The 16,408-nt window shown below is 40.0% G+C and overlaps 1 protein-coding gene across 7 annotated transcripts in view; it reads right to left on the minus strand.

Moving 5' to 3' along the window:
- Positions 1-13,153: 13,153 nt before the first annotated feature.
- The window catches only part of gabra1 (gamma-aminobutyric acid type A receptor subunit alpha1), a 32,185-nt gene continuing 28,930 nt past the window's right edge, over positions 13,154-16,408 (minus strand). For all 7 annotated transcript variants that reach the window (XM_033644171.2, XM_033644208.2, XM_078172564.1 and 4 more), the window contains exons 9-10: positions 14,836-15,038; positions 13,154-13,686 (exon numbers count right to left, since the gene is read on the minus strand). In XM_033644171.2, coding sequence (XP_033500062.1) covers positions 13,366-13,686; positions 14,836-15,038 — 524 coding nt within the window. In that variant the 3' untranslated portion in view covers positions 13,154-13,365. The remainder of the gene's footprint in view (positions 13,687-14,835; positions 15,039-16,408) is intronic.

Here is a 16,408-nt window from a genome sequence, read left to right on the forward strand (position 1 = left end):
AACACATTGTCCACATTGGATCCATGAGTATTTATGCTTTGACCTTCAAGAATTAGGCAGTGTTTACTGACTGTGTAGCCAACTAGCTTACAGCAGCAAAACTGAAGCCAGGGTCCATTGTTTAGAATAAAAGAATTCAAAACCGCAAACGGGTCGAATTTGTTCCACATAAATCCAGTTGTATTACTACAATGAGTGGATTGTATGCTGCAGATATGGTCACTGAATCCACAAGCACCACCTCACTGCTGTACAAAAGGAAAAAGTGCACTGCAGATAAAAAGTTATACACATAACTTTAATGAGTGTACATATTTAGTTGGTGCAACCTAAAGAAATCTGCACACTACAGTTATTAAGTAAAGCTGTTTAATTATTAAGTGTTCATTAGTTCATAAAAGCAAAACTAATTGTGTTTTAGCGGTGGTCCAAAAATGACAAGGGGCTCCATATGCCTTTATAATGTACTCTATCTGTGACTATAAACTGGTGGAGTTGAAGTGGTGTCTCTGTAAGCAGTCCAAAAACTAGTTAATTCCCCATTAAAGCCCTTACTTGCAATTTAATGGAACAGGATGCATTTTGTGATGTAAGCCAAATAAATTACCCCTCTGTTGTCTGGTATTAAATATAACCATGGATTGCAACAAGCTTAACACGACTTTCGATTCAGGATGCTCGGCTGGCGAGTGGAGAACACACAAATGTAATCCAATGATGGTAAAACAGCAACTTTTAATTATGTTACATAACTGCTATTACATAAGGCAACCCTACAGACAAAGTGAATGTGTGTTCCATGAAAAAAAGCAATTTTGTAGATGACAAAGCGGATTTTGTCTTGTTAAAGTCCGGCATACATATTTAGAGGTGGAGGAGGAGGAGGAGGAGGAGGAGGAGGATGTAGTTTGTGATTTGAAAGAGGCAGATTTGTAATTCATCTATAAAAAAGGAGGATGTCTGTGAAGCAAGGTGATATGAAAGGGAAACACAATAGTCAAAAGGGCAAAGCTGATTAGAGACTAGCTCAGAATACAATCAACCCTCAACAATCATTACAGTATATTTTTTTAAAAAAAGCTTCTATGAGTGTTTTACTTTCATGTACCTTAGAGTGGTAGCGTACTTGATACTATACAAGTGGTTCTACGCTCTACTACAGCTCTGTTCTCCAACCTTTTATTGTTTCTGGGCTTTACAGTTACCTTCTGTAAACTTATTGTCATCTTTTGCTCCCTCCTGGATATTTTCAAGTCTCCGTAATGTGTTCAGGTTGTCTGTTCCATTCTCGTGAACATGATTACAAGAACCCTTCGAGGTAATTTCTTGTACTGCTGAACTGATTTGATTTTGGTGGGTAAAAGTCAAGGTCAAGGTCACTGTGACCTTGTTTGTCCTATTATCATTAAGACAATATCACCAAAATCACCTTGAAGGAATTTCTTCAAATTTGGCACAAATGTGTACTTGTACTCAACGCAGAAGTGATTTGATTTTGGTGGTTAAAAGTCAAGGTAAAGGTCACTGTGACCTTGTTTGTCTCATTCTCATTAAGAGGATACCTCCAGAAACACTTTGAAGGAGTTATTTTAAATTTGGCACAAATGTCCACTTGTACTCAATGCTGATTAGATTTCCGTGGTCAAAGGTCAAGGTCACTGTGACCTTGCATCCATGTCATTCTCATCGCCAGGATATCTCATGAGCAACTTGAGGGAATTTCCTCAAATTTGGTACAAATGTCCACTTGGACTGAAGGGTGAACTGATTAAAATGTGGTGGTCAAATGTCACTGTGAGGTCACAAATTATGTTTGTTTTTTTTTTGCCATAACTCAAGAATTCACAGCTACTGTAGTTAGAATTTAGAATAGACAAAAATTTACACAGATGTATATAGAATAAAATGATGAAGAGATGACATTTTGGGCTCTAGTTTCCTGGTGCAGCGCAGGGTGGCGCAGGGTGGCGAACCCCACGCAGAGCTAGTTTCAAGCAGCGCAACCCGAGGCGCGCTCAGTTTGGCAGTTTGGCAGACCGAGGTGCGCTGAGATGGGTGTGGCGGTGCAGCAGGGGGAGGTGTCAACAGATCCAGCTTGGCGCAGTGACAGTTTCGTGCCAAAAGGCTTCGCCGAAGGTGCGCTAAAAGCTCGCCAGCTGAAACCACGTCTACTGTCAGCGCAGGCGGAGCGCAGCCGGCGTAAGTAGAAGTTTGGCTTACCAGCGGACAGTGCGCACACGTCACCAAAACCTCACAGGCAGGTCTCCAGAATGTCAGGTACGTCAGTTACATCTGATGTCAGCCACAGCATCAGATAGGGAGTATATATTCAGCACCTGTCATCTTAGAAAAGTCAAAAGAAAAGAAACAGAGTGAGACTGCGAGAGAGAAAGAGAGAGCACGCGCGCACGAGAGAAACGCAACATTGATATACAATTGTGGTGACCTCCTCCCAGGCTACCTTTGCATCATCAGCCCGTGGAGGTCAGCTCACAGTTCCGTATATTCGGACACTGCGAGCTTGGACCTCCCGGACCAAAACATCAGTTTCCTCCTAGGAGAAGTTTGGCCGTCTGACGCTGCTGCTCTCTTCTGCCATGGCGAATTGAGTAAACTCTCATTACGCCTTCGCGCGGCGCATTTAAGGGCGAGGAGAGGGGCTCATTTGATTGGTGTGATGTGTGTAAAACCCACTCCACGCCTTCTCTCCTCCCTCTTTCCGACTTGCACAGGTAGGAGGGACGGAGGTGGGAAAGAGGAGTAGCTGCGCCAGGCGCACGGTGTGCCAAACTTGCAAAATCCGCCTGGCCACACCCAGTTGGTGAAGCGCAGGTGCGCTGTGCCTCCGCCTCGGCCGGTCTGTGAAACTAGAGGCCTTTATATCCAAAAGGTCAAAGGTCAGCTTTCAGTGTGAGATCATATTGTTCTCCAGAAACACTTTCCAGCCAATAACTCAGAAACAGAAGGAGAGACATTTGGTCAGATACTGAATTGATGACACTACTCTTGGGTGTCCAATTTGAAACTGTGCTGATTGTATGGCTCTTCTGTGCTGTTGGGTTGAAGATGTTACGAAGCATCCACGTTTTAGGTTATTTTTCTTCTTTGCAGCAACATATTGAAGCATTGTCACATTCATGCCTACATATGAGTCTGGTTCTGTAATTACCCATGTTTTTCCCCCTTTGCCTTCCATTCTATCCCCCTCATCCTTTCCTCCATCTCTGACTTTTTTTGCCTCTGGACCCTCTCTCATTCTTGTTGATCATCTCGCCCTCTCCCTTAATCTATCATCTTACATGCCCTTGTGCGCCCTCATCTCCTCCCACCCTACTACTCCCTTTCCATCCAGCTCCTTATGTCCTATTCTCTCAGTTCACCTTTAGTTACTTGTGCTCTCTGTCTGCCGTACCTCATTTCAGTCTTGGCACAAGCCACCCTTCTTCTGGAGAGCAGAGCAACAAAACATCAGCTGCTGTCAGAACTGATGAGATGGTTGAATAGGAGATCAATGGTTCAGTGGTCAGGCTGACCCCAGATGTCAACTTCAAAACAACGAGGAAGACAAGGAGATAAAAAAACAAACAGAAATACAAGACTGTGAAAACTAGGTATATGCACTGCTCCAGTCCCAGGAACTAAATCTAAATGTGAATGATAGAAAGGGAGAAGACAAAAGAAGACATTTGTGTTCTAATGAGAACTGTGGGACGAAGGACAATATGCTGATGATATCATGATGGCCTCGAGTATATGTCCCATTCTCAGCTCTACCATCACCCAGTCTTTCCTCCGGACTGTCGAGTCTTGCCTTCGGCTGCTTCCACCATCATTAGCTGATGCCCTGCAACGTTCAAACAAGACTTAACGACTAGCTCGTTTAGATAAACCTGTCACTGTGGTGGCTCTGCAAATGTCGTGCTATATGACTAACATTATCCTTATTGCAAAAGAACAGCTCGTGGGCTAACGTCTGCATTGCTCTGTCTAAACGAGCTGGCCTGGCCAAGTTTAGCAAGTCATTTTCTGTGTTCTCTGCAACATTATGGCTCCAAATGGTAACATCCCCCAAGAGGGACTTCTTTTTTTTGTGGTATTTGCATCGAAGCACATTTGAGGTTGATGCTGTCGTTATAAGGGGCTGCTTTGTTTCTTGGTAATTTGTGGAAATCTCATGCAGTGCGACAGAGCCCCTCGGGGAAACTGCACCATCGTCCAATGAGGTTGAAATGAACAAAGCACAGTTCTTCTGGGGTTCAGTTTGGGGTTGAAAACCATCGACAGAAAACGTTGATGTGATAACTTTCCTTCTCACATTGTTGTCGCTTTTCTTGGTAAAGAAGTTATTTTACACCAGCCAAAAGTTAACCTTTCCTGTGGAGTAGAGCCAGGGACAGATTTTTTTTTCTCACTGCAGCAATGCAGATATAAATTCATATGGGCACCATGTTTATAGTTTTATGTTGTTGGTTTTTTTTGTGCACAATTTAAAATACACAGAATGACTTACTAATAGGACATCTGTCCATTTATTTTTTAAAAAACAGCACTAATTATGAATAATAATAATTATAACAAGTGTTCATACTATTTTCTTAAATATTTACTATTATGATATTTTTATAGGAATCACGTGACTTTGTGTAATGTGAAAATTTTGCCATTTTCATCAAACCTTACCCTAGCTTTAGCAGCAAGGTGTTTTTAGTGACAGGAGTTTGATAAAACCACTATGCGCTACCTGCCTATCATGTAATAGTTGAATAAAGGTATCAATTAGCGGGCAGTGGGGCATGTCAAAGCTAAAGAATTGGCTGAGTTGGTGGAGACCAAAACAGAAATCAAGGGAGATTAAATATTAGGCTTTTTTCTATCAGGTAGATAGAAACATTACTCAGAATGAATGCTAATGTTGCCCTGTGTCTGCAGGTTGTGGTGACTCTAGTAAAGTGCCTTAACTTTCTACTTAAGTTGAGTTACTCTAGTACATTTTATACAACACATGGACATCCTAAAAAATCTCATAACATTAAGATTTTCTTTCAATAAAAGAATGCAAGTAAAAACTAGAGAATGTATCACCATTAACAGAACATTTTATTTAAAATTTGCTATTACTGATTGTTTCTTTTTCTTTCCTTGTTTTTGCCAAAAAAAGTTAACATCCACAGAGCCTCTGTATCGCCCCCTCCCCAGTGTATTCTCATAAAATAGTTCGGTCCTGCCCCTAAACCTGGCGCAAACAGCATTTTTTAGCAGAGTGGAATGAGGAGTGTCAGTAGAGCTGAGCACATGTCTCAGCTTCCAAAGGGAAAATCTGGGTAGCAAAAATGAAAGGAGACACAGGCGAGAGTAAAGAAAGGGTGACCATACATCACCAATTCTTGACAAAGAAAGGTGAGTCACCATGAGTGGTGGAAATTAACCTGTTAAAATCACAGAGGAATATGCTACCTTTGCTTCCCTTACAGTTAATTCCTTCACAAAAAAATATTCAGAGTGTTTTTATTTTGCTCTTCGTTAAGCCATCTTTTAATCACTACAGGCAAACTTTAAGCAAGCTATTCATACTTAATCAGTTTCCCTTGTCTCTGGCTGGTACCAGGCCAAAGTACAGATGCAGCTTCTTCCTCTGCAGCCCAGTGTCCCAAAACCACCTCTTCTAGTGAACCAGCCCTACTCCTAACTGAGAACGGAGGTGAGCAGCATTCTGTCCAGTGACATGTCAGTTGATTGTAACAGAAATTTTGGTTATGAAGTTATTATCAGTCTTAGAGGAAGTCCTCAGATTTTTACTTAAACAAAAGCAGAAATACCACAGTCTATAAGCATATACATATGTGATATTTTTTCATGGGGCCCTAAATTCTTGGCGGTGCCCCAGGACATAATACTACCTCACATTTCTGCCTTGCCCAACAATTTGCTGCTATGGACTGGGCATATAAATTATCTTTGCTTATATGCAGGAGGAGCTTTTGACAATGGATGGCATTCACAATGGTAATGGCAGCTTTGAAGAGTACAATCCAATAATTACTCCTTAAGCCCTGTTGAGGAAAATAAATGACTGATTTCAGTTTTTATAAAGCAGCCACCCTGCAGGCAAAAAACAAAAAAACAAAAAACATATTTGGGAGAAGGGAGCTTCTATTGTACATAAACAGTTTGCAGCCCACGTGCAGATGGAGAGTGTTGTTAAGAATAAAAACAATGCTATCCTTGGGCACAAAACCTTTATAACAGAAGCATTTACTTTCAGTGGGTGCAGAACGTAAAGTAATTATCTTTTGCTCCAATTGCGTTTTCCTCGCTGTTTACGCATTCATTTATTCATTTCAATTGAGGGAGAAAAGCAAATCGCAGATCCTGATACCTGGCCAAGTAATCTGTGGAGTCTTCCAAAGGATAATTGGGGAAAGTGAGACAGCAGGCAATGGAAGAGACACTGAAGCAAAGGGACAGAAAAAAATGAGCAAGCAGGGAGAGAACTAATAGAAATCTCAGGAGATGTGAGTCCGTGTTGTGCCTACTGCTAAAGAATTTAAAACCTGGAGAATCGGACGTGGCAGAAGCTACTTTGGGTGTGTGTGAGAAAGACAGAGTGACTCCTAATTCCCTTTTGGTTGATCTGGAGCCTCCATCATCCCCGTGGAGAATGCGAGCTTCCATGAGAAATAAGGGTTTACATGATAAATCTTACATATTACTCAGAGTGCCATAATAAGCTAAATGCAACACCTTTTCCCCTCTCTTCATTAACGAAATGAAGAAATGAATTGTTGGCCAATTCGCAATAAGAACCCCAACAAAAAAACATTTCAATCACTCACTGAAAGGTTGTTCTGAAAAAAAAAAATGTGTAGCTTGTTCCTTTGCATCAGCTTTATTCAGCTTTGATTCACAACAGTCACAATAGATCCCAATAGCCACTGAGAGCCAAAGCACAGTGGTTCTGAGTTGGATTATGTTGTGTTAAGGAGGGTGATCACTGGTAAGCATTTCTTTGATTTGCCTTTTTTTTGTGCAGCTATTGCTGTGTCTTGACAGAGCTGCAAGCTCTTGTGTAAGATGCAGGGATTGGTCGAATTTCCATTCATTTCTGCAAAAAACACGATTCATGGACAGACTGTTCAGCGCGCCTCTAAATGGAGTTCCCAGGGAAACTAGAAGACGAGGAGAAGGACTGTCTTTTCTTTAAAGGGAAAGCAGGGTTTGTACGTGTGACAATAGCCGTCCACACAATGCATTTGTTAAATTCAAATGCGTGTCTAAAAACACAGATGAAAAACACAGTATATGCATTTAAGGCAGAAACAATTGGAATACAATTCATCCTGTGCCTAAGACTGAGTGGGACATGTCCCCATGCCCCCCCCCCCCCCCAAAAAAAAAAAAAAAAAAAAAAATCTGTGTCTATGAGGGAAAATGTGACAGACATAGAGAGAGGGAGGAGGAGGAGAACCAGGCAGAGAGAAAGAGAAAAAGCCTCTTCTCTGTGCTCTTCTGCCAGCGAGAAGCAGCTTTATTACATAACAGTCTCAGGGCTTGGCAGCTCACATGCTTTTAAGGAAGAAGCACACGTTCCCCTGCACCTGAAATCTCATGGCAGGGTGGGAGAAGATGGGGATGAGGTGGAGGCTTGAGAGCAGAGGCGTCAAGAGAAGAGTGAGGAGAAAGTCAATGAGAAACGAAATACAGATGTTAATGGAGAGATGGTTGGACCTCCTCTTTTGGACGTTTGAAGAGAAGCATCAGCCAGTCACTGAAACTCACACTGATGACGATTACTACTGATACTATACTGTCAGTAATAATAATAATAATAATCTAACGTGTTATACGTTCTGATTTTATGAATGCTCTGTATTGGAAAGAACTATTTGGCTATATTTGAGGGGGGCAAAGGAAACAATGCAACGGTAAAACTGCACCAGCAGTTCTTGACAGAGACTGCAAATAATAGACCAACATCCAAATTCATTGTTAAAATATCAAAGGAAAAAAGGCCTTGCAATACTGTTGGATTGAAAATGAATCTATTTAAACCTGTTTTAACTACTTTAAAGTCAAGGGGGAAAAACACCTACACAGATCAAGGGAAAGCTGTACTTTTGCCCGATGGTTCTTTGAGTTCTGAATGCTAATGTCAGCATGTTAACATGCTCACAGTGACAGTGCTGACATGCTGATGTCAACCAGGTATCATATTTTCCATGTTCACCATCTCATTGTAGCTTGTTAACATGCAGGCATTTGCTAAATGGTAATTATACACAAAATACAGCAGAGGAGAGCAGAGGTGGACACAGTTGTGTGATGTCACCCATTGTTTTTTTTTTGGACTGCCAATTTGAAGCCTCAAGTTTAGCATTGTGGTGTCGCCATCTTGTTTTCTGAGAGCCAGAAGTGACTATATTTGGATGAGAGGGTGGAGCAGTGGAGGAGAACCCAAAGGCACCACCGTGGTAGTGCCTTGTCAATTATAAAGTAGCCACACCCTAAATCATACCCTCCTTTGTCATCTATTTTACTCTAAATGGGATCATAATTTACTAAATGAACATCATGCTGAATTGAAGAAGTGTTGAAAATAGAGATTGGGACCATAGATTCGTTAGGAAAATGTTTGCTGAGGGAATAAATCAAGTGAGAAGTAGATCATTTTCTCATTGACGTGTATACAGACTTATTTTTGCCCCCTGCTGGCCATTAGAAGTAATACAGATTTACAGCGCTTCCACATCGACTTCACTTGACAGACCTTGGAGATAACCCCTTATAGATGTTTAGATATCTTACAGGACAAGTGAAAATCTTGACCTGCTGATGGTGGTAGAGGAAAAGTCAGGGGGTGACCAAAGTCAGAGGGATTCATCCTCTTGGCAGCAAATGTCGGTCCAAACTTTCATGGCAATCCATCTAACAGTGGATGAGATATTTCAGAGACCAAAGCCATGGACTGACTGACTGACTGACATTTCCATCAATGAAGACCAAAAAAGAACAAAAACACCCAACCTGAATTGGCGCTTTTAAAACGTCCTTACAAATGGAGTGCACATTTGGAATGGGCCAGTTGACATTATTCCGACAGTTATCAGTTATAGTGAAATATAATGTCAGAGCTGCTGCTGTTTTTAGCCTCAAATATAAACCCTTCCCTGGCGTGTGTCAGGATTCTGGGACCCCTGATTCTTTCAGAGTTCCTCCTATCCCAAATTGGACCGCTGTTTTGTGTAAATACAGCTATTGCCATAAACAAATACCGTATGTTGCTGTTAACAAAGCCTGCTTATTTACCTCCTCATTTTTGTATTCTTTCAGCTATCCAGTCAAACACTTCCAGCAACACTTTAACTGAAATGTCAACACATTTCGGTGTGAGGTGACACACATTCTGAAATTGATGCATCTTTAAAAACATCATATGATTCTCACTTAAACTTCCTGTGATGTAAACAGTGCACAAAGACTTGTACTTAATGCGTGGACAGAGATCTCTGTGTCACAGTCTCCGCCTGGTAATCCACAGCACAAGGACAGAGGTGTAGCCACAACTTTCATTTGTTTTCTTTTTATTTAAAGACTAATGCAGAGAATCAGATTCTACAGGGCCATATCATAACCAAAAGAAACAAAAGAAAACATTTACAGAAGGTTCACCATTTCATCTACATCCATCAGAACCCTTTGACAGTATCATTGAACTACCAACACATTCTGGTGTACTGTATGTGGTTATGTGTGTCTGTGTGCGTTTTGAAAGTTTGTGTTTGTCAATGTCCATATGTATACAGTCTCACTCTATTTTCTCTTACCCTAATCAACTTTTGTGCTTTAGAAAATTAGTTGTTTTTTTTTACATTTCAGTGAAAATCAGAACATATTTTGCTTGATAAAAATACAAGAAAAAACTCCAGTAGGTATCTAGGAATAACCAAAGACTCAATGTTGAAAAGCAAGTGCTGCTGAGAACTGCAATGGACCTTGCATCAAACAGAATGAAATAAATGACTGATGTGCCTACAAATGTGATATTTACATGTATGCTCTGCATATGACTGTGAAGGTAAAAGTTGGAAGCTCATGATTGCACTGTGCCTCATATTTCACATTCTCTCTCTGGAGCATTAAATGTAGCAAAACCAGACCTGGCTCAAAAATATCTGTAAGTGGTCTTTAGCATTTGTTTGATCCTGCTTACAGTACAGGATAGGGGCTTTGCGAAGATATTCCCAACAGAAAAGTTTACAAAACTCACTTTTACTCAAAGGCAAAACTCTGTGGTGCTCCCTGTAATATCACTGAGCTTTGGCAAGCAAAGGATAAACAAAATGATCCATTTAGCGAAGTAACATTTTTACCTGCCTCCATTTTTGTAATGACAAACAAGCTCAAAAATGAGCATAAATATTATTAACAAGGTGATCTTGTTACAGTTTTGCTCCTGGTTTTCCAGTTCAATCACTTTATTGCATGTCTCTGGAGAAAAAGTGCAATCAACAATGAAAGCCATTTTCCCTTCAACCACCGACAAATCCAAAGCGCAAACAAAAGAGATAATCCACTGTTTTCTTTGATGTCACCCTGTATAGCCATGGTTGAAAGAAAAAAAAGCTAGTGGGTGCGCAGCTGATATAAAAGCTAAGCTTTTTTTTATTTCTTTTTTTTTATATAATAGCTTGTAAATCTGAAACACAATGGTCAGGGAGAGAAGGTCAATGATGTGGTTCAAAGCTGTCCTTGCATAGCACGAAGCTGACTACATAAATGTAATGTTATTGTTCTTCTAAATGTGCAAAATGCATAACAATAGGTTGATAATACAAACAATATTCATCATCATCTTAGCTAGTATCTTCATTAATAGAATCAAATACTGTATGCATTATGTATTTTACATATGTATATATATTTTTTTTCTTCATGATAATAAACATACATACAATAGTTTAAATTTCAAATATCTTTATACAACTCTTCACCCTGAACTTTGCAGTTCCTTGACCCTCTGCTTGTAGGTTAAGTGGCTGTTAACAGTAGACTGCTTGCATATGCCTGCAAAGACGTCTACCATTAGGGGATAGGTTCAGTATTGGTCATAATGATAATGCAAATAATAACAATAGCAACAACCACCGATCTCTTTTTCGTTTCCCTCTGGCGATAGCGTGATCTCTTCACCCCAGCACACAAACACACAGAGAATTCTGCAGGGTTCTTACGTGCCTTTTAGCCTGTTCAGTGCCCTGTAAAACATCATGAAAAAAGCACACCCAGAACCCGTAATGCAAAACAAATCACCCCCACTCCCTGACAAGAAATGTGGAGATTTCATGAAACAAGGTCTGAGTGGAAGCCAAAGGCTTCAGAACCTAAGATGGACACACAACGCAATGCCTGTTATCAAATCCAAATAATTCCTAGACTTCCATGTATATCGATAAAACTACAAGTAGAGAGGGGTCAATGTAAAGCTACAATGGATATCACCCCCAGACTGAGTGTCAGGTTCAGGTCCTAAGAAAAGCCCTTGCTAATTAATATTGCTACATTAACAAAATTTAAAATGGACTGCTCAGATACCTCAACGTGCCACATCAGAGAAGAAGCATGTCCGTAAAATGTATGTTTTTGTAGAAGTTGAAAGGAAATAAAAGAGCAAGCAATGTTCAAGACAAAAACAAAAGAATTCTTTTTCACATTTGCGTTAGTTTCTGTTGGTTTTTCTCGGAAGAGGGATTGACATCATGCTACAAAAATATATTCATCTTCATCACTATCGTGGAACTACAAGACAAGTCCTCTGTGCGAAACACAGCGCCGGCTAAAGCAAGATTACAGTGCCACTTCAACTCAACGTCTCCTTTCTCTCTTTGTCTCTTTCTGTCTCTGTCCCTGTCTCTCGCTGTTGCTCACCAACAAGCAGCAACAAATGAGTCCAAACGGGCATGTGATACTGAAGGCAGTGTAGCTGGTACTTTCTGAGTGTTATGTCTCAATTTTGAACTGAAAGGAGATGGGGACGATGGCAAACAGGGTCAGGGGACACAGTGGGATGGAAAATACAGATGCGCCATCAATCAACAAAGTAGTAGCCATCACAGCTTCAACTCTGGAAATGAAAAAGGCACTTCTCCTCCTTCTCAATGTGCCCTGCCCATCTTTACGTGATGCCAACTGTACTTTGCTATAAATGGCGTTTTGGCAATTGAGGCCCCACCATAAATAAATCAAACCAAAAAAAAGTAAATAATGATATTTTGAATTCTAAATGTCAAATGCACTCCAGGATTCAAGATGATTTTTACATTCTTACTCATAACTAGCCAATCTCAGATTACACCGTTGATGTTGTAGTTGCAGTTGTTGCCGTCAGTGTGTACACAAACACACAGTTGAATAATATTTTAATTCAGTGTGAAAGCAGCTTTGAATGGAACGCGAACTTGGCGAGAAACAGTCACTTAAGCGTGAATTAGACCAGTATATACTCTTTTTTTGTAGAAACAAAAATAAATTAAATAAAAAAAGTACTTTTCCATGTATTCAATAAACATACCCTTTAGTTACACTTTGCAAAGCTTAAACATAATATTGACATCTCTAACACTTGATAATATTTACAAGGCTGTGGAAGGAAATTAATATTTTCGATGCTGAGCACAAAGATGACTGGATTTTTGTATTGTTTTTATCCCTAAATAAATGGTGTGTCCACTGAGACATGTTTTATTGCTATTGCAGAAACCCTAACATATTTTGAAGAATGACATAATTAATCTCATAAAACATCTACAGAGAATTGAAGATATTTTGACAGAGAATGAGCGTAGCATTTTTTGCTGCTGATATCAAATAAACTAAGCTATCAGTCGATGTTGATCTGTCTTTTGAATAAATAAACATAAATAATAAGATGCCCTGCCCATGCATATACACAAATGCCTTTTACCGTGTCTGTGATTCCATGTTGAAATAAAATAGAAAACACTGAAAAATAAGAAAACAAACATAGAAACAAAAGCCCCTTAACAAGTTTGGGCTATGTGCAGTTGTAGAATAGCATTCTCTTGGCTATATATTTATAGTAGCATTTTCTTAGTAGCATCACCCGTGACCTGAACAACACCCTTTCCAAAGTCTGTATCGTTGTCTTTCTTTCTTTTTTTTTTTTTTCTCTATTTTGTTTTTTCAAAATCTTCAAACTTTAGGTAAACATAGAAGCAATGCAACAACTGGGAATTCAAACCAGCATGGACACCATGTTTGTCTGAAAATAAACACCTGTTTTAGGAGGAATAAGAAAGAAAATGAAAAAAAAAAAAATACAGGTATAATTTGAAAGGAATGAAACATTGATTAGTGTGGGGTCATCCCCTGCAATTTGGGCTTCTTATTCAAGTAGGTCGCCCAGTAGACCAAGTTAAAGGTTCCAAAGAGCAGAGGGAAGGCTATTCTGGCAATCCTGTCTATCTTGCTCACACTGTTAAAGGTCTTCTTGGCCTCTGGAGGCTTGGGCTTTGGCTCCTCCTTGGGCTCAGTTGGGGGTGGTGGGGCGCTTTTGGCAATAGTGGCCAATCCAGGGTCCCTGGCAATATTGGGGGCGAAGGCTGTAGCAGTGGCAGCTGGGTAGGCTGTTGTGTTGTTCTTCTTCAAGAGGGACTCCTTCTTCTTCTTTTGCTGATTTTGTTTAAGGGGGAAAAAAGGATAAAGTTCAGATTCTCAATAGGTGTATTTTATATATTTTGCACAATTACTGGTGTAAACACTTCATTCAGCAGCCTGGTGAATATTCAGTTAAAATATTATAGTTGAGCAATGTTAATTCCTCACATCTGCGTATTCCCAAATAGACGCATTAAACTCAGCAATCAAAGAAGTATTATTGGGCTTTTTTTTTTTTTTTTTCAAAAACAATTGGAGATTACAGAGCTCGGTGCTGCTAACTGCAGGATAGAGACAAGTGGAGCAGAAAGCACAAACACTAAACTATTAATGTTCATGTCATGTTACTCAAATTGCATTTTCTATGAGATGAGCTGCCAACAACAACTAAATGTTTCCTGCCCGGCCTGGCTCACAGTTAAGTGCTAACTGCCCTGGTCCAAAAAAAAAAAAAAAAAAAGAATGACTCTTTGAAAAAGATCACCTTATACATCATTTCGACAACTATATTTTTGGTAACCTTTCCTAGATGCATGGGTATGCCGTCATTTTGGCAGGAGGCACTTTTTGAATTTTTGCATTGGTAAAAACAACAGCAGCCATTGTAACTAAAGAAACTTGGATAATGAATGCAGTCATGTGCCAAATCATCATTTAACAAACTATATTCTGTTGAAGATTGCCTATTATTTCATTTAGGAGTATGAGTACAACAAGTCCTCCAACCCATATGAACCCATACTTAGTTTGTACCTACCCTCTAATCCAACCCACAGGAGCGTTTCCTAAATTAGGGCTAGGTTTTGGTATGAGAATTGAAAATCATGGTTTGATGTCATCACATTCTGTTACATACTAATGTTTGTTAAAATGTGTCAGTGTTGACTTTTGGTTTCACATCGGACACAAACAGCTGTCTTCTGGTTCAAAGTCCATTGTTTTTTGACCCGTCCATTCACCTGACTGCCTCCTTTCATGGAATTTATCCCTCTTTATACTACATCATCTGACATCCTCTTTTGCTCCTACCATAATTACTACTGCCACTAGAGGTCGTCACCTACACTAAATGTAAATATGGCTCGTAATAAGCTTCTTGTACAAACGACCTATGGTGACTTTTTGGGGGAGGACAGTCTCTGTGAGTAATATCAAAATAAATACCTTCTCTGGCACCACACTTTTTCCATCCCAGGCATAACCCCTCTTGGTGAAGTAGTTGACTGTGGCAAACTCAATGAGGGCCGAGAAGACAAAGGCATAACAGACGGCGATGAACCAGTCCATAGCTGTGGCATAGGCCACTTTAGGGAGAGAGTTCCTGGCGCTGATACTGAGTGTGGTCATGGTCAGGACAGTGGTCACTCCTGCAGAGAGATACACAGACAAGATGGATATGTAAAATCTGATCAAATGGCAGACATTTCAGTTTCTATGATTACTCATTAAAAATGTATGAAAATAAAATATGTAAAATATTCTACAGTATGTCAAATCGGAAGAATGAAACACTATAAAATAAGCAGCTAGAAACAACCACCCTATTTCATACAAAAGACATTTCCAGAGCAAAGTAATGCAGCATGAATTTGCTGTTAATATAATCTAACGGTGTGCAGGAGCCAGTAAATTCTATATATGGACTATATTTGCTAAAATGGAGCAGGTACCATCATATAGGGACTTTGCAGGGCATGTTTTTTTTTTTTTTTTTTTAAATCAAATGAGCAAGCAGTTCATTCGCATTAATCTATGTGAGCAGCTGATACAGCCTTGCAGCTTGTGCTTTTAATAGACTCTGAGAGGTAGAGATTTCCACAGCTGCAGCTGGAAGATGCATTTTGGCCTCGGAAATACTGCTGCTGACTAATACCAGGCAAAATAGGCTTTCTGTCTAAATTTGACCCGCACACCAATGCACAAGCGGCGATGGAGCAATGAAAAAAGCATAAATGAATACAGTTTGACGCATGTTTTTTAAGCAAAGTGCCTCATATTTAGGAGCCTTCAAACCAAATCGCTAAGCTACAACATCAGCTATTGAAAGCTGAGATGAGGCACTCTACGAGGGAGGAAGAGGAACTGGGTCAGAGCATGTCTAACGATGCGGTGCTCATCATAGAATAGGCTACTGCAGATGTTTACACACCAAATAACATCAGCCCAAGCAGTAAACAATCCACCAATTCAGCCCGGGTTACCATGAAGGGGGCTGAGGAGCAGCTGGCTTGTACGGAAATTATGAAATATGCAGAGAGAACCCTCCCACACATGTGGAGAGAGATGTTTATGTAAAAAACACACATGAACATGATTCCACCACATACACACCTCCATGTTAAAAAGATCCACAGACAATGCCATCCACTTAAAGTATCTTAAAATCCTCTCTATGCTTTATTTCAAACTTCAAAACCCTTGTTTGGAAATTGTTCCTTAATGCTGAACAAATAGTACTTTGTCTCCTTGTGCAACTATACAGCTAGGCATCTTTCAGTCAGTACTGGTGTGGATCTATTTCCTACCACTTTGCCAGTGTATTTGTTGTGTTTGGTGTGTATTGTTAAGATGTTTACAGTTAAAGTGTCTAATGCACCATAAATTCATGTAGCAAATCTCCAGCCCCTTTGTTTGGCTGTAGTTACTTCATGTTCTTCAACACGCAGAAACAGAAATAAAAGACATCTGGTAAAGCAGATAAATGTCATTAATTGGTCCTTAACTTAAGTCTAAGTCA

The sequence above is a fragment of the Epinephelus lanceolatus genome, chromosome 11 (assembly GCF_041903045.1).
Source record: "Epinephelus lanceolatus isolate andai-2023 chromosome 11, ASM4190304v1, whole genome shotgun sequence".
In the NCBI taxonomy this organism is placed as follows: Eukaryota; Metazoa; Chordata; class Actinopteri; order Perciformes; family Serranidae; genus Epinephelus; species Epinephelus lanceolatus.